The following is a 19,481-nucleotide window of genomic DNA, read 5'->3' on the forward strand; positions in this document are numbered from 1 at the left end:
ATTTCAAAATTTTTGATTGACCAAGTTAAAAGTTGGTATCAACTTTTTATTTTTTAGAATAATTTTAATTTATAATTTTGTTCTTCCCTAGACGGCTATACCTAAAAATGCTTGCAGAAAGTAGTAAAAGGAATGGATTCCTATTTCTATCATATGTAAATTCACTAGTTAGCACGAGAGAATAAAATACAAAAAGCATATAAAGATTTTATTTTAATGATGGTAAAAGCATAAAAAGATAAGCATCTTAATAAGAGAAGAAAATATAAAGGTGAACGATGATGAAAGAAACAAGTGATGAAGTGAAGGCCAAGAAAGTTGCATTATATCAACGTTGTGCCGTGCTATGTAGTGACTCTATTAGGTGCTTTAGTTTCGAATATTAAGGTCTAGGAAGATAAATTTTGATATCACATTGGAAACATTTTCACAAAATGATCCATCTTTTAGAACGTACCCATTTACAAAACAAAAGATGAAACGCTAAATATAATTAGCAGGATGGAATTCTTCTAAACGCGAATTGATCCCAAATTCCCAAGTAAGATAATTAACGCTTGTAGCAATAGTTTTGTATGAGCATGAGTTAACCACTTAACCTACACGGTCCAAATATGGAGTACAATTACACCCTTTGGAAATTTCACTAGTTTGAGGCCTTTGAGCTATTGGAGGTAATCTATAAATTCACACGCCCACAACAAAGGAAATACAGTACAAAACAAGTCAAAAGAAACAAATAAAGATGTCAAGTCATAGAATGAATCAATAATTAGAAGATTTAGATCATACCATAATGTTAGAGTAAGACCGTAGAGTTCTAATTATGAGGTTGGATTAAGGAATTACTACATTCTCGTATTAAATAGAGATTTGTCCTTAACAGTTAAACGCAAGGCAAATAATTATTGTACGAAGTATATGTTTTGTTGTTCTGCTTAATAGAAAATAGTAAAGCCGAAAGCAGATTTTTCAAGGGGTTAGAAAGATTTGCCTATGCAACCAACTATTCAGCCTACTTTACAGTTGAATTGAGCTCAATTAAAATTACACGGTACAAATGTCCTATGGTGAAAAAAAACAAAAAAAAAATAATAAAATACTGCCTGTACTGTTTGCCCAAGCTTATTGTTAAGTACAGAACAATTTACATAGACAGCAATTTACAACCATATACCTTACTATTGGCTTTTCGACCTCCAGTCAGCGGCTCAGCACCAATAAAAAAAAAAAAAAATATCGGTGAAAAAAAAATAAAAATAAAAAAAATCAGCAACATGTTGAAACCATGCTAGCTTCAGTGCTTCACCATATACAACCAACTATACAAACTGCAGTAAAACCCATGGGTGATTATGCCTCATATCTTCGAAATCTAACGCAAAAACGAGTGTACCTTGATTATTAAAGGTGTTACAAAGATAAAACTCCCTCTATTTATATTACTTGACCATGGAACTTTTCTCATTCCAAAAGATTTGTCATTTAAATATCAAAACACTATTACTTGTTCAAAAAATAGTGTACGAGTAATTTAATATTTGACGATTAGGTATAAAGGGCCAGCTTCAGACAACAAGCTGGTATTGCTGCTACTGTGTACAAAATGGAGAGTGAGAAAATGTGGTTTTTTTTTTGTTTTTTTTTTTGTTTTTTTGTTTTTTTTTAGAAAAGGATACAATAGCCACAATAGGTCCCCCTCAATGAATATTGGCTAAATGTGTCCTATGAGCATTAGTGCACCATCCTGGCTCGTTATTCTCTGGTTGGCACCCTAATGAATTCTGTAAAATTTTACCTGGGTCATAGGATCCTAAATATATCTATTAATATTCATCTAGACCTATCCATTTAGATTAAAAGCAATAGATGAGAGATGTTTAACCATGCAATATCCATACAATGGATCATGAAAGAACTGAAAAAAAGAAGCTGAAACTCTTACCAAGAACTTTTACAGGATAATGAGATGCAGGGAAGCTTATGGCACAAAACTGTAGTCAAATCTACCAGAGACTAGCCTTGAAAATGGAGGGGAACTAGCTCTGAGCGCATTCAAAGGGATGCAGTGTTCCTTCGGCAAAATCATGCATGCGAAACCTCTCCAACAGCTCAAGTGGCCTGCACAATAGAAAATATATAGGTTAAATATTAGAACAATGAGATTACCTACATGAGACCTTTACAAAATGATGTGGTAATCAGATTCATCAGCAGGACATTAAATGATAAAAACCTTAAGTAAACAAACCAATGAGAGCTACAAAATCTGTAACGTCTGCAGAAAAATTCGCAATATGAGAGTTACATAGTTATGACTCAGTTAATGGGGGACTAATCTTCCACCCTCGTTTACTAGAGGGGGGAAAGCAGACAACCCCACCCCCCCCCCCCCCACACACACACCCGAAAAAAAAAGGAAAAAAAAAAAAAAAAAAAAAAACCACCACACACACATAAAAGCGCCATAACAATTAGAAAGGCAATTATTTTCAAGAAAATAACAGCTTAAACCATGTCAAAGCTAGCCTATCAACCCTCTGATTTCAAAGTAGACAAATTCAGCAATAGGCTGAGCAAAAACCAGTGGTAAAGCCTTAGGTTAGTATGGTTATAAAAGTCTCACTTTATGGAATACAGAACTTAAAGACTTTCATGTCCAATTCATTTAAAACTCGTATGGGGAAAAATCACAGAAACCTTCAAGTTTTAACCAGAGACAAGGCAACTGGTCAAATCTTCTACGAGTACATTTTATGAGGGACTAGAATCACAGCATATAATTTGGATACAGACCAAAATTCTATTCAGCTTCTTACTTATCCTTAAGCTATTAAAATGGAAAGAATATATACTTCGTATAAGTTTTAGCAAATTATAAGTTAAGATAAAGTTCAGTGCTTGCATTACAGCTGCAAAACACCCAAAGAAAACACTAGAAAACCCCATGTGGCACATGAAAGGATAATGACTTGAAAACACAGTCATGGCTTAATTACTAAACAGGGTTTGTTTTAAAAAAAACTTCTTGATCCAACATCTTGTTTAACAGAGGCTAAAACTCCTTGTTTTCCTAACAGGAAAGAAAGGCATCCTAACAGCACCATAATAGAATAGATTAACACTTCAAGCCATTGAGGTTAACATAAGCACCAAAAGTGACAAGAGGCGACTAAGGAAACAAGACCGGTGTGCTACAGTCAGCTAAAGGGTCCTTTGGCATCAAAAGAAATCAGGATTTTTATTGTAGCTCTCTAATTAATGTTTGTCCTCAATAGCTTCACATGCCAAAGCACATAAATCTTACAGAATAGCTTCACGTGTCTGGCATAATCTGCGTTGATTGCCTTCCATTGCTTCCAAGACATTAGCTGCATCAGAACCTTCTGTATCAAGGTCGGCTGAACCGCCTGCCACCGACGGGGTGGGAGCACTTGGAGTCCAAATCTAGAACCATTTTCGCAAATATAATCAAACAATCAATTAACTGCATGCTTCCGCATAGTAAACAATCGGAAACAAGCAAAAAATAAAAAATAAAAAATACTGCATCATTAGGCCCTTCCAGCACTCACCTTTATTGTGTTATCAATTCCGCTAGTAGCCACAACTGAATCAAATGGATGGCACTGGACACAATTTACCACTAAAAAGAAAGTAAGGGATGAGAAGTACAATAAAGCAATAAGATTTTACCCTGATGAGAATAATCATTGTCCTATGAAACAATCAGAATATGGAAAGCTTTACCAGCTTCGTCTCCAACAAGCATTTTGACCAATCTGCCAGTTTTCTTTTCCCAAATATACCATTTTCCATCATCACTTCCACTGGCAATATAATCACCTACAATTGGTAATACCAAGTTACCAAAAGGGTATCGCTGGGTACATTATGAGCACCTTAAAGGAACCCCATTTAAGCAGCACGGTAATCATTCATTCACAAATGTTAGCAGTATGACTGCAGAGGCATGTATAAGGGTTGAAAAAGATATAAGGTTTAGGCCACATAGCACAGGTAACCAGAAAGACAAACCAATTGACTCATAGGCAAAGAGCAGAGTGAATGAATGAGAGGAGAAAAGGGGGGAGCACAAGAAAAAGTTCAAAACATCATCTTTGAAAAATAAAATAAAATTTCAAAACAATACAAACTTGTGCAAGGCACTCCAAAAGTAATTATTCATCCATTATAAATTATGGGGTTATTCCTGCCTTCCTGACACACTACAAGAAGATCATCATACAACTTAAGATTTTCCCAAAATTATAATAAAGGGTTCATTTCATTGCCCAAGTCCTAGGATTGTTATGAGTAGATTGGGAGCTTCTGGAAAGAGTTTTTGATACTTCTCTACCTTGTTCGTTTGACACTTTTGGGGTGACATCCTGAGATGCATGTTTGACCCAGAACTTCTGGCAGAATTACAAGTCACAACATTTAAAGGTAAGGCAATGTTAACCTCAATTTATTTAAATAATACTCAGAAAAAATAAGTAGCCGAGGATAGCAGAGCCCAAGTCTGGCTAACAGCATTCTGTTTTACAAAGAAATATACATTTTTTCATTAAAGGTCAATACTTGACCTTCTCCAAGTTTGGCTCCCAACCCAATAGTACAAGGCCCATTCATGACGCTAATTACATAGGAATTCACTACAAGATATTAGATTTCAATAAAAATAAAAAATAAAACAGAATAATACTCATCACTACAGGAGTCAAGAATAATATATTGATAACTTTCAATCGATAACATAACAAAAAATAAAAAGTACAGCATACCATTCTGACCCAAGAAACTAGCCTGTTTAATGTCTGTTCCCACATTACAGTGACCAACATATCTCTGTTTCATATCTATGACTGCTTCTGGCTGCAATTCAAGAAAACTCAAAGTCAGGATAAGTACCGACCAAAATTAAAAACTTAAACCACATTGCTCATACTAAAATGACACTGAGAAAAAGCTTCTACTAGAGTGTAAAAGCAAGATAAAAAAAGGACTGTTCACTACTGTACGTAAAAATAAATAATAGAACATTAAAAAATTAAAGTAGCGGCCAGTTGAACAGCTGGTTATAAAGCATCAATAGGCCATCACATACACAATTCTCAAGAAGTATGGCAAAGAAAGAAAATTTGATCTCATCATGCCTTCAAAAAGTAACGTAGTGTGTGCGTGCATGCTTGTGTGTGTGTCTTCATGCATAAGGCTAAAAGCTGGCTTTAGTTTAGAAAAAAAATAATAAAAAAAAAAAAACCTGATAACTTGTTCTGACATTTTGGGAAGAAGATGGAGATCCACAAGAGCCATTAGAACTACCAGCTTTTCTATGAATCCTCAAATTCAGACTTCCATGAACCGGTTCAGCATCACGGCCCTCATCACCTGACATTGATGTTTCAAAATCCAACTCTAGTTCTTCATCATAATCAGAATCTTCTCTGTCAGATCTAGGACCATCTTGTGAAGCATCACTATTAGCCTCTGAGCGGTAAAGTATGTCACTTAATGATATTACTCTGCCAGCACGTGGTTCAGTCTTGGATCCCACATCATTCAACTTCTTATTCTTTTCAGCTTCAGCTAGTCATGTTTCGAAAAAATAAAATCACATCAGGTACGAAACAGAGACTAGGGCAAACTTTCAAGTCTTCAATTCCCAACACTTCTATCAAAGTTGACAACAGTAAAGTCTATGCCAGAAACAAGAAGAAAAATGGAATTGCACTTTCAACAAACCAATGTTTGAATGTTGCAGCAGTAATAATACTATGTACCAATGAGTCAAAGACCTAATGAGAGGGAAAGACTCGACTAGCAGTACAACTGAATACAAACATCATCCTTGCAGCTCTAAAATGTAAAACATGCAGAGATGCAAGTGACTTCTCAAATATTTGCACTTTTTCAACTTCATGTGTCCCACACTGAGTGCATACTTCTCTAACATAGCAGCAATTAACACTTCCTCACAATGTCCCAAACTCCAGAGGCTACTTCTTGAATGTTGAATTAATCAAATGGAGAAGTAAGACATTTTATTTGCAATTTTAAAAACCAGGGAAAAGTTTATGACACTCTGTCAACATAGTGCATAGGATATACAGCATGTAATTCTCCCAATAACAACAATTCCTTCATAAAACGAATATGCAATTTGATTACTTCATCTCAACAAAGTTACTTTTTCCTTCTTTTAAGAATGATTTTCACTTATCGATAGATTGAATGACAAAGAGGCCCGTCGATATACAAATCAGCAACCCAATACATTATAAGCAGCAGCTTGTTGATGTTGCCAAACACCCATCATCATCAAAAGTAACCAAAAATAATGCAAAATAAAAGCTTCAAGAGGCAACACTCAACAAATCATCCCCTGCCTGGTTAAAAAAATGGTAAACCCGAAAACCTAACTCAAAGAGACATATAAATAAATGTAACTACAAGTTTTAAACACAGACCTGCTGAAAGCTCCTTTTGTATACTTTCTACCCTATCCAACGCTTCGGCTCTTGAGGGATCCAGAGACTGAGCTGCAAGAGCAAAATCTAGAGCTTCTTTATGCTTTCCCAACTGCACACAAGGATGATGAAAGAAAGTAAATAAATTAACAGCGCCAAAAACTCCTTAGGAAGTTAAAGAATCAGCAGATCCAGAAAAGGATAGGCTGTGGTCCGAAAGGCACAAGTATGGGAGAAATCCTTATGTGCAATGTCCGTAACAATTGTATAGCATTTAACATGAATCATCTAAAACTTCTGACATCATAAAGTTTATGCTTACGATGAACTTCTGGATCGAATTTGTAACAATAAAGTAAAACGAAACAGGAATTCCAAGGTCTCACCACCTTTAAAGATAGAGTCCCATGATTTAGTCCAGTAATTTTGGAAGTGAAATTCTCAAATACCTCCAAATCTGAAAGGTGTTAAACACTTTGAAATTCGTATCCAAAGTATGAAAACTTTGACCACAAATTCTTACTATTAAACACTTTGGATATCAAAATTTTGCATGGGATCTTGTCAGATTCGCCAAAGGGTTGCATTAGAGTCTATGCAAATAGTAAGTATCAACACTTTCAGATTTGGAGGTAGTACATATTTATACAATAACAAAGAAAATTCCTACTTGGAAGTGACAATCGGTGCCAAAAGATTCAATTTCAATCAATTCTTATCATCAAAATGTTCGCCCTTCTTCAAGGTCCTTTATAGTTTGTCCTAGCATCCAATCTGGATTGCCTGAACATTGGTATCTGAGAAATTGTCTAATCCATTACTATACACTCGTGGGAAATTTATACTATAAAGACATGTCTCTCAAGAAAAGAACAAGACTAATAACTTTCAAGGTATCAGCCTTTTCCTGATTGTTGATTTCTTAAGAAAGTCTTTGACAGGCAACATCAAATTGATCATCCAGAAGAATATAATATCCCAAATCAGGCTTAACACAGAAATAAATTTTAAGCCACCAAAATTATATTAAGATTAGTTTAATTATCAAGATTAGAAAAGTCAAAGTACTTTTATATTTGGATTACGGCAGTCATATTTCAGTATCAGAAACCAATGCCTTATTTGTTGTTAAACACAACTATTTCATATTAGCCAGGCAGCTGTCCCAGATTGAGGGTGTAAAAGAAATTCTCTCTTAATTATTTTTATTTCACAGAAAATGTGCAGTCATTAATTGATATCTCTAGCTAAAAATGGGCTAAACTGAAATTATCAAATCATTAAGTGACAATCTTCTAATTACCAAATAAATGATCTAATGGATATACCAAATGCCAGAGGTAGGTAGCACAAAAAATGGATCCTAACCTGAGATAGAGCTTCAGACATGCAGAAACGTGCTTTAAATGAAGATGAATTAATTTTCTGAGCTTGATTCAAATCCCTAACAGCCATGTGGGCGTCATTTTTCCACTTCCGCTGGAAAATGAGAAGTCGTCAGCAATAAGCATGGCCCGAATCAGAAACACAAATATTGCCAACATCAACCAAGAATTTGAGCTAAACCTGAAGAAACAAGGCAGCACGTGTACAGAGACAATCATGCCTAAGCTGGCGATCAATTTTATAACCTCCATCCAGAACTTCATTACATGCTTCAATTCCATAATAATACTTTGCTCCCTCTTCCAAACATGTTTTTGCAATTTCCATCAGTTTTTTGCACTTGCCAATCTGTGAAGATATAGTTCAAAAGTTGATCATATTGTACTACTCTAGAGAATGTGAACGGTAAAAAGCCAATTCTTCAGATTAAATTATTAAAAATAAAAAATTAAATTAAAAAAAAACCTGCACGGTATCATAGCTTTTTGCCGAGGAAATATTTTTAGAAGCAACAGCTTCTACAGGTGAAAATTCTACTCCATCAAGAACAGGAGAAAAGCTCCAATGCTTTGCAACATCTCCACATGTGTACTGCATAGAATTTTCACCGCCTACAAACACACCCAAGGAAAGAAATAATATAAAACCATAAAATGAGGAAAAACAGAGTGATAAACTGCAGTCTCATAGGTTTGAGTGTGTGTGTGTGTATTTGGAAAAGAGTAAACAAGTTTAAATGATGCCCAGCAGAGTTAGTTTGGCCCAACATAAATTTGCATTCAAAAAATTCCCAAATTCCATGCCAACCCATGGCCTCCCTTCCCCCCCACCCCCACCCCCCCACACACACACACACATCTTCTCAACTAGTCAATTACTACGGTACTACCTATGTTTTGCAGCATCTCTGCATGTGTACTGCATAGCGTTTCCGCCACTTGCAGCCACCCCCAAGAAAAGGAGTAACATAATACGAGGAAAACAGTGTGTATGCGCGCATACATGTATTGCTCCAAGTTTGATAGATGCTCGGCAGTTAGTTTGGACCAACCTAAATTTGAGTAAATAAAATTCCTAAATTCCATACCAAACCCATTCCCCCCCCCCCCCTCTCAAAAAAAAAAAAAAAAAAAAAAAAAAAAGTGAAAACAAACAAATTAATAAACAGCCACCTATGTTAACTCTGACTCTACATCAGTCACTCCAACATGGGTATGGACATTATCCTTTATCATAGACAAATAAGATGGAAATCTATATTACTCCTAAAACCCAAGACAGACGTATTACCTCGCCATGTGTTGCCGCCTGTTCTCTAACCACCAATCCTCACATAAAAAATGAACCCTAACCTCTCACTTTAAAAAGCAAAGAATTTACAAACTCATCTATTCAAATTTATTTGGTTTATTTATCATACCAAAGCTATAATATTCTGTAATTGAAAGAGACTATAATCCGATGGATAGCATATACACATTATTTAAATATTAATTATATTGTATGACCTTTATACCCAATTGTGTTAAGTAAATAAAATTTCTTTCAATCTTACATCACATATAAATAATATAAACCCGGGGCATCGCCTAGGCCACTAGTTTTGCATAAAAAAAAGCAGAGCCAAGCACTTAGGGCATACCCATGTCTGACACAAGAACCTAAGACAAAGTATCATACCAACGCAAAATAGAATAGAAATATATGGTCATCACTGATAGCCTTCGTTTCATAGAACTTCCATGAATCTTAGGTCTAGATAAGATAAAGCATCTGGTTGAATATACAGTTGCAATACCGTACAACAGCAGAAATGCATCAGAACCAAGTCAAGTATACTCGTATCAATGATTATAAAATTAAATAAGTTCATTGTAATTATCAGCTCCATAGTCCCTTTTCAATGAGCATTTTTTATAAGAGAAAAAAAAAATCATCTTCTAGCAGATTGACTATTTCAATAACCAGATTTTCATGTGCCACAAATTCATGCAGAATTACTCAAACTTTACGCCAGACATACAATATATTTTTTTTAGAAAGTGATCGATAATTGGCTCCTACTCAAGGTTTCTAAAAGAAGTGCTGACAAAGAAACAAAGAATTTTGTCCTGAAACCAAATGATATGAACACTTAAAATTAGCATAAGCTCTGATTCGAGGTCAAATTATCCAGATCTTTGAAGTTGAAGACACTGCTCCAGACAGAATGAAATTGAGAAAACATAAATAAGGTAAATGCAACTGTAAACCTTGCTTCAGGTCCATCAAGTAGACATGCTCTCCACTATAACTTGTAAGAACTTCTTCGCCATTGGGACTAAATGTAACATGAGTTAAATGCAAGCTTGATCGTCCCTGAATAAAAATTGCACAGTTAAATAAGATTAGAGGTCAGCAAAACGAAAAATACTACTTCCTCTGTTTTTTTTATATTTAAGTTGACACATTTCTTTTTTTCCCACTTTTGCCAACACACTATTTTGGTTAATATCTCTAATTATCAATAAGTAAAAATTATAAAAAGTTGATGTTATGAAGATATATTTTGATATGGTTCTAAGACCCCATATGAGTATATGACTATGTTATGCCGTAACTACAGATCACAAAAGCTAGTCAAAGTAGGATTTGTGTATAGTGTATAGTGTCAAAGTCAAAACGTGTCAACCAAAAAAAAAAAAAAAAAGCGGAGGAAGTAATAAACAGTCCAAGAACTACAAGGAATGCACATGTAAGAATTTTAAAATCAACCACAATGTTAAAAGTTAAGACTGAACTAATCCTTCCACAAAAATTTTGACACCTTTCAGAAAACTGAAGTCACATTTATGTAAAAAGTCAAAGCTCAAAAATAAAGTGTGAAACATTTTGATCTATTAACTAGAATTTAAAGCCCTGAAACCTAACCTGCACCAACCTACAACCTCTAGAGAGTAGAAAATAGGGATAACAAGTCGTCCTCTAAAGAGTCTAAACAGGTGCAAAAGAGACATATTGACCTCCCCAATCGAGTAACTCTTGAAAGTCCCTGCTGCCTTAGCCCATAATAGCTTAATAAGTGACTTTGTCCCCATGACATTTGAGAAGACAAAACAAACTTCTGAGTTGACCCTTGAATCTACTTTAGCCACACACACCGCATGAATTCCATGAAAGCATTCCGCCACAACTTATTCTATTTATCCTAATTAAACCCTAGAAATATAATCTGCACCAATCCACAACCTCTAAAAGGAAAAACCTAGAATCCTCATGCAAGCAAACAGGCTCCCGCAGAGGGATCTTGCCTTGTCAAAAAGTAGGATATAGTGAAAACTGAAAAAGATTTCATTAGCAACTTGACTGGCAAGCAGATAGCTGGTTAAGAATAAGTAACAAAACCCGGCCTTAACTTTAATGCATGTCACTAGTATTGTTCTTAACAGAAGCCAAAGCCAACATAAAAAAATTCCCCACCTCACCTTCCAAATAATGTTTTCTGCAGGAAAAGCTGGTGAGGGTGTTGAGTTGAGAAACAAAGAAATTATTTACAAAATAGAAGACCCTGACAACGCCCTCCCCCTCTTACCCACACCCTGAAATCCGCTGATACTAATTAAAAACCCAAAATCTCCATTAAGGCAGAAAGATACTCAACTCCATATCTTGTAGCAGTCATCAGAAATGAAAATCTCATTATGTCATCATCACAATAAAAAAACACACTCCTACGTTACAAAGAAAGGATAAATGGAGTAACCAAGGGAAATAAGTACAAAAAAGCTGATCTCTTGTCCAAATATCATCCCAAAACAAATGCAACTATCCCCTATCTAGAACAATTGAACCTCACTAGAGATGAGAAGAAAGTGATGAAGTCCGAAATGAACTGCCAAGGGCAAACATGTGTCACTCTTGTAGCTACCTAAGCATCCTACATTCCCCAAATTTTGATGCAGCCCATATTCTAAGATGACAAACCAACTAAAGGGCACTGGTTCAAATGCAAACAAAGCAAAGAGAAAGCTATAAGTCTCATAAGGTAGTACACTAAAGGCAAAGGAGACTATTCAGTTCTTCTACAGAGATGGCAAGATAACTTAACCAAAGGAAGCAAGACCTACTTGCACAAATTTGTTATTATGTTAATATAATGTCCCACTTCCTGGAGGTAGTTATCCAAGGAGACATATTTATAATTTGCTATAGATTTTTACCCATATTGGATGAATTTTCCATTGTGGAAAGGAATCTTTAGCAATGTCAGACTAAACCCATTTAAGAGTACCAGGATTGAATGCATATGAGATTACACTGCTACCAAATGCTACCTAAGCGACAATAAAATTCAAGGAAAATTTCGAGCACAGGAATCATTCTTCATACTAACCCTCTCAGAGAGATGAATTGGGCAAAAATAGTTAACACAAGGAGGTGGTGAATTTTTTCTCCGGCAGGAAGACATTGGATGCAGCATCCTTCTATCATACAAACGAGCAAATGCATCACTGCAAGCATTTAGCATCCAGAAAAATTGGCACACATTAGCACAACCTCTTTAAAATTCAACAGCTACAAACTAATAAAAACAAATTCAGAGATTGATTGGATAGCTGAAAAGCACCTTCCTCCGACAAGAAGCAGATGTGGCCTTGTCACACTGATATCACAAGACTTTAATTGAAGTGGGTGTTTAGGAGGTTCAGCCAAGGACCTTTTTGCAGCACCTCGCAAGTCAAGCTGGCATGAAATCCTAGTTGTTAGTCAATGACACTTGAACAAAGCAAATTCCCCTGTCCCCAAACAAAGAAAGTTAGGCAGATATTTTCCCATAAATGAATAAACCTTCAGATACAATTCATTTCCCCATAATATATAGATATTAAAAAAAAAAACATTTAATTAGAATTAGAACAGTCGTATGAACCAAAAAGGCCTCCTTCGACTGCTATATCCTATAAGGCTATAAGTGGCAGCAGGAAAGCACTATTCTTTTGAGATCAAAGTCAAACTTTTACATTTGAAATAAATATGATTTAATTCATCTCGGAAAACACTTTAACATAAGTATACCCTATAATTTTTACTGAAATATAAAGATAATAATTAAAAATAATCCTAAAACTAGAAAATGAAGATATCATAAAAACTATAAGATCAATTCATTGTTCTCCCTTCATTATCTAATTAATTGTCTAGCATAGTCTCTTGGTAAGACACCAAATAATTGTCTTTTTACATTCTGAATCCATTTGGTTTGATGGAAAACATCTTCTCGGAAATGATTTTCCTTCGTGATTTCCCTTCATTTCTCCATTTTCCTTTACTGTTCCGTTGAAGGGTGGAAAATAAGTTTTCTACAGGTGAAAAGTTACTTTCAAGTAAAGAAAATCCATTTTCTTTTTGTAAAGAAGGTATGACACATTTTCTTATTTACTCCTTACTTCTCTATTTTCTGTCCTTTATCCTTCCCCTCCTTTTTACTTCCATTTTCTTTTATCTCTAAAAAATTTCCTATAATCAAACAAAGGATAACTATTTTCACAATAATGTTTTCACTTGACAATTGATTTCTTCGAAAATGATTTTCCATAAAAATGAAATATGTTTTCCATCAAAACAAACGGAACCTAAATGGAAAGTTCACCTCACTTTATTTTTCAACCTGCGTGACTATCTCACTATCACATTCTGTCTCCTCATATCTCATGTGATGTGGTCCATGTGGAGACCCCGGCTACTATCTCTTTCTCCCTCAATCAACTTTTTTTTTTACTTCTCCAATATCCAAAAATAAATAAATAAAGAATGGTCAACACTACCTTAAGATCTACTATTAATATGCTACCCAAGTTTAAGATGACAGCAGTTTGACAGTGGAGGGAGTATCAAGTGCTATACATTATCACTACTATCATGGTAAGACAATTGTAGACAGTCAAAGGGGATAGCAAACTCACTAGTACACTGCGGCATTCTTGATTGGAAGATCCAGCGGGAGGACATGAACAACCCTCACGAAGGTCATGCTGCCTCAAGGTTCCATCTTCACTGGCACTCCAGATCACATTTGGGTTTCCAACCTCAACCTACAAAGACCACAAGGACCACATATGTAAAAGAAGAAAATACTGAGATTATATAATAAAGCATTTTCCATTTTGAAACAATATTGAAGCCCTTGTTATCATATAAAGCAAATAAGGATTGCACAATAGAAACAGGATGAAAGCTAAAAAAAGTCTCACCGCTAATTTTTTGACTCTCTTAGTATGACACTGAAAATGAGCATAAGGAGTCATAGCTGTCTCTTCAACCCTTCCTCCACTTAAATAAGAGAGATTGAACACACGGACCTAAAATCATAAGAGCTTGTGACCAACAATACTTGCCCATCCACGGAAATCTTCAAAAATTTAACACAATGTATTACCTCTGCATCACCAGCCCCAGACGCCACTTTCTCATCAGAAGTCTCAGGTATAAATTTTGTACAGAATATGTTGGTAGAATGACCCGTATCAATGCAGTTCAAAAGCTTACGATCAGAGTATCTCCATATATTAATCTGTGAGCAACAGTGTATGAAATAAATAGACATTCTGAAATGTCTTGGTAGTAAATCTCTGGGTTAATGCCAATAAGAAACATTCTTTGAAAAATAACATTCAACTTCCCCATCAGCTAGTTCAACCAAGGATGAGATACCTAATGTTCTAGAAAATAGCAAAGTTCTTCTCCAAAATTTTCATTGTTTGACACCAAAAAAATAAATAAATACATAAATAACAATAACAATTAAAAAAAAAAATTAAAAAATCTCGCAACGGTATCCTTATTAAACAGTGATAACTTCTTGAATCCTGGTAAGTTACTGAACAACAGACTACAATTTGGTGAACAACTCTTCAAAAAAAATTACATTTCCGGTCCTTTTTGCTTCATTGCATTTTTTTTTTACTTTTTTTTTTGTTGGGGGGGGGGCAAAAAAAGTGCATGGCACAGTCACCTTGCACCAAGGCGAGCCTATACACTGCCCAAGTCATGAAAAAAAAATTGAGATTGTAAAAAGAAAGTACCTGGGTGTCATCTGATCCAGATATCAAGAGTGAACCAGTTGAGTTCCATGCAATAGTATTTACACAACCTGTGTGTCCCTGTAAGCAAAGTAAAATCAAAATACATAAAAAAACAGAAGCACAGGGAGTAAAAACGAGCAGCAAAATGTAAATCAAGAATAAGAAAAAGCAATTCAACACTCTGTTGGTAGGTACTAGGGTGCCATGTAAAATATATTATGTCTTTACATGTTTTGGCTATTTGCACATAAAGATTTGCCTCCAGCCAATTATTTGATTAAATTGAAGGTCAATGTCTGTTCTAAAGTCTACCTATCTTTGCACTAAATTAAGGATAAGAATTTATAGAATTCGCTGCAGAGGCGTCAACAATTAACTTTTACATAAGACATCTTAACCATTGTCAATTGGCTTTGGGATAAATTCACATTTGAAGAGTAAATACTAAATAGTCTAACTCTCTCCTTTATGACCAATATCTAAAGCTAAGTAGGAACTATATGAACAATAAATCAGCCACACACCTTTTTTTTTTTTTTTTTGAGGGGAATCAACCACACACTTGACAGTTGACACTACATAGTTTTTTTTGTTTGTTCTTACATAGAGGTGCTAAAATAATCAATGGTCAACTGAATAATTGTTTTGCTTTAACACAATTTTAAACCTATCTTTTGATACTTTCCTTTAGAATTCCTACTCTTGCTTGGCAAGATATGTGGCACGGTAACAAAATTGAAAAGATTAATTTTTCTAGTGGCTATATGTTCACCAACTAACATCAATCTAAACTGTCAATTATAGTGTTGATAACACTATATATCTAGCAAATTTTACTGCGTTTTGATAATCAATGACGCAAACCGGAAGAAAAGTAAAAGTAAACTTCACATTGTTTTGCAATTAATTGAAAAATGCAACACTCTCAAGCTGGAACATAATGATAACTACATAAACTTCATGAAAACAAAGGTAAAAATCTGGCTTAGCAGACCAAACCTCCATTTCCCTTTCCAATGACAGCCTTCGCACCATGGACGAGTGCATTTGTAAAGTATGCTTGACATCCTACAATACAAAACAAAAAAAAAATAAGTACTAATTTTTGGTAGTAAAACAACTATATACACACTTATATATGCACATCAAACATGCTGAAAACCATAATTTTTCAGCAAAACAGTAGACCATTGCAACACCAGCTTACAACAGTCAGACCAAGATACTCCAAAGAGTTCACAAACATCCTTCAAATACCTCATTCAATGACTTGATAAAACAATAACAATTTCACACGCTACAATTATCGTAGCCTACCAATACAAAGAACCCTCAAGAAACTGTTTTTTAGCTTCCGAATAATAGAATTTGATCAACAACCCTCCAATTACACTCTCCTACTTTCAGGCGAAAATTATTGTGACGCCAGTTATACCAGTCAGGGCAAGATACTCTTCCAAGCTCACAAACATCCTACTAATATACCTCGTTCGATGATTAAAAACAATAACAATCATCCCTCGCATAATAACACAGAGAACAATCAAGAATCAGCTCTAACTATTTTCCTGCTTCAAAATTATACAATGCCACAGACGTTAACCTTATGCTAGCATTGTTACGAAGTATTAAATAAATTCAAATTTACAATAATTTCAATCTCATACTTTCAGGCGAAAATTCACTTCCAAAATCAAACATTCAAAACACAAAATCAAAGCTGAAATCATTTAAACTGAAATCAAAACCAATCAAATTATAATCCAAAGCACAAAAAATGATCGAATTGAATAAAATAAAGAAAATGATCGAAATTGAATAAACAGTACGATTACACAATGAATAAGAGAGAGAAATTACATGGCGGAAGTCGATGTTTCGGCTGTCAATGAAACTGGAAATGTTGCCGTCGTGAAAGGGGAAGGAATCCATGGTCGAGGAGAGAGAAATTCTGAAACCCTAAGATGATCGGTGAAGAAGACGAAGTAGTTAAGAATTGAAGCTGAAGAAGTAGGAGAGAAATAGAGAGGGAAACAATTAGAGAGGGTTTTGTTACTTTTGCACTCGTAGCATTTTGCTGGCGAGAGGGCCCCTCGTGTATTGTAGAACGTCAATCACTTGGCAATCTGGGATGTTCTTACGGAGAAGGGGAGTGCACTCTTCCCCTTTTATTTCGACTAGGGTGGCTAACGCACGTCATAGGCCGTTTCTTAGCTAGCAATGCTTGGGATTATTAGAGATATTCTTATTTTCTACTTGTAATTCAATAGATACGTCCTCCGTCTATTAATATTGTAATAATGGACATTTTGCACTATTCATCACTCTTATTTGACCATATATGAGTTATACGTTAAGCAAAATATACTCAATTGAGATCTTGTTGGATTCGTCTCATATAATACTTTCACAATATCAACTTTTTATAATTTTTAATCTTACGCAATTATAGATATTTAGCATATAAAATGTGTTTTGAGATGCGTAATTTCTTCCTTGTTGCAATATTAACATAACGGGGGAAGTATAAAGAAACATTTTCCCAAAATACATGTATTATCAGTTTTATTACTTGTTTACTTTTTCATTAGGTGTACCGTGTCATTGTATTATGCAAATAATATGCCGAACATGCAAATTTTCGCCTATAAACGATCACAATTGAAGTAGTTTATTAAACGTTCAGTATATTGTTAAGAAGAAGTTGAAGAAGTAGGAGAGAGAAATAGAGAGGGAAATAGAGTTTTTTAGCACTTCCTTTTGCAGAGGGACCGTCATGTAATGTAGAACGTCGGCCACCTGGGATGTTTTATTGATTTTTTTTTTTCTTTTTTTGAATAGACAATTGATTTTATTTTATTAGAAAAATTAGATTAAATAATTCAATCTTTGCCCCATCCTTTCAAAATAAATCAACTTTTATATTATGGGCGTGTTCGACAAAATATAGCTGTGAAGGTAGTTGTAGCTGTGGAGGTAACTGTTAGTTGTGTGGGTAGCTATTAGTTGTCAACAAGTTGTTAGCTGTGAAGATAAATAATTTAGATGTGAGTGTTCGGTAAAGTAGCGGTTGACTAGCTGTTACATATAAAAATCAATATAGCCGGTATAGCGGTTACCTTGCCTACATTTTATTTTCTTATTAATATATTTTTTTAATTTACAATTTTAAAAAAATAAAAAATAAAATCACCACCACCACTTCTTTCTCTCTCCTCTCTCTTTCTCCATGACCACCTCCTTCACTACCACCTTATGTCCTTACCTCCCCTCCCACTTACCCACCAACAACATCACTACAACCCACAAGAAACACCACAAATCTGGCCCCAAATTCCCACCCACCTCCATTTCCGTCACCCCCACCACAAACCCGGTCGAAACCCCTTTAACCACTAGTTCTTTCTCTCTCCTTTAACTACCGCGTCTTTCTCTCTCCTCCCCACCACCACTGTCGTCAAAATTGCTTTCACACTCTCTTCTCCCTCATCCGCCTCCTTCCATATTATAACTGCCACCTCCATTCAGATTACTTTAAATTCCCTTTTTTTTCCAATTTTTCACCACCATTAAAGCTCTCCAGTGTGAGGTTTTGATGGTTAAATTTAACCAAATAAAACCATAATTGAAATTTTAAAAATAAGTTTGGGATTTAAAATTTAAGGGTCGTTTGGGGTTCGTGTTGGTGGTGGTCCGTGGTGAGTAAGGGTGGTGTTGACAGGTTTTGATGGGTGTAGGGCGGTATTTTTTGTGTGAAACGCTAAACATCGCCCGCAATTTACCATATAAAGCCCACAAATATGTTATGATTTGATCATTATGCCCTTTTGCTAAAATTGAGATAATCTCGGTGTAAAAAATGTGGAGCCGTATTGGCTCGTCGGGGGAGACCGGATGGCAGGCCGGAGATGCGGGGGACGCCGGAGGTACGTCGTCGTCGACGGAAAACGAGGTAAGTGACCGCTAAATTCACGGTTTACCGTCGTAGTGGCTACGACGCCTAGGGTGGACGCCCAAACCGTAGCCTGGACGTCCAAGCCGGACGCCAGAACCACCAGAGTGGCGTCCAAGCTAGACGCCCAGACCACCAGAGTGGCGTCCAGCCCAGACGCCCAGACTACCAGACTGGCGTCCTGGGCAGACGCCACTCCACTGGGTGAGGCGGCCCTGCCAGGCGCCAGTCCAGTGGGTGTGGCAGCCCTGGCAGACGCCACCTTTAATAATTAATTTTTATTTTTTCCTTTTTGATTTTGTTGTTGTTTTTTATTTAATTTTTTTGTGAAAATAAAAAATCGAAAATGATTTTTTAAAAAAATTCGAAATGGGTTTTTTGTAAATTAAATTTGAAAATTCGAAATAGGTTTTTTTTAAATTAAATTTGAAAATTCGAAATGGTATATTTTTAAATTTAGTTTGAAAATTCGAATTGGGTTTTTATAAAAATTAAGTTTGATTATATATAATTATGTTTTTTTTTTGTGTTAATTATGTGGAAATATAGAAATTAAATGTATTATCCGTTAAATGTATTTATTGTAATATATAATTGATGTAGGAATAT

General features: G+C 35.3%; 1 protein-coding gene across 5 annotated transcripts; it reads right to left on the minus strand.

Moving 5' to 3' along the window:
* Positions 1–952: 952 nt before the first annotated feature.
* Positions 953–17,078, minus strand: LOC110706670 (DDB1- and CUL4-associated factor 6-like). Of its 5 annotated transcripts, none has more exons than XR_002508382.1 (20): positions 16,781–17,076; positions 15,920–15,988; positions 14,921–14,998; positions 14,275–14,409; positions 14,090–14,197; positions 13,802–13,930; positions 12,466–12,581; positions 12,232–12,349; positions 10,112–10,217; positions 8,325–8,470; positions 8,040–8,207; positions 7,842–7,952; positions 6,474–6,585; positions 5,267–5,592; positions 4,788–4,878; positions 3,751–3,846; positions 3,576–3,646; positions 3,308–3,447; positions 1,946–2,121; positions 953–1,331 (listed from the first exon to the last, which is right to left on the minus strand). XR_002508382.1 is itself a non-coding variant. In XM_021884624.1 (19 exons), the coding sequence occupies exons 1-19, from the start codon at positions 16,850–16,852 to the stop codon at positions 2,040–2,042; spliced, it is 2,268 nt and encodes a 755-aa protein (XP_021740316.1). In that variant the 5' UTR covers positions 16,853–17,077; the 3' UTR covers positions 953–2,039. The 5 variants fall into 5 exon arrangements, 3 of the variants coding, with proteins under 3 accessions (XP_021740316.1, XP_021740315.1, XP_021740317.1); XR_002508381.1 differs by having other exon boundaries at positions 953–1,375; XM_021884624.1 differs by having other exon boundaries at positions 953–2,121; positions 5,267–5,586; positions 16,781–17,077.
* Positions 17,079–19,481: the final 2,403 nt, after the last annotated feature.

Source organism: Chenopodium quinoa, unplaced genomic scaffold (genome assembly GCF_001683475.1).
Source record: "Chenopodium quinoa cultivar QQ74 unplaced genomic scaffold, ASM168347v1, whole genome shotgun sequence".
Taxonomy (NCBI): domain Eukaryota; kingdom Viridiplantae; phylum Streptophyta; class Magnoliopsida; order Caryophyllales; family Amaranthaceae; genus Chenopodium; species Chenopodium quinoa.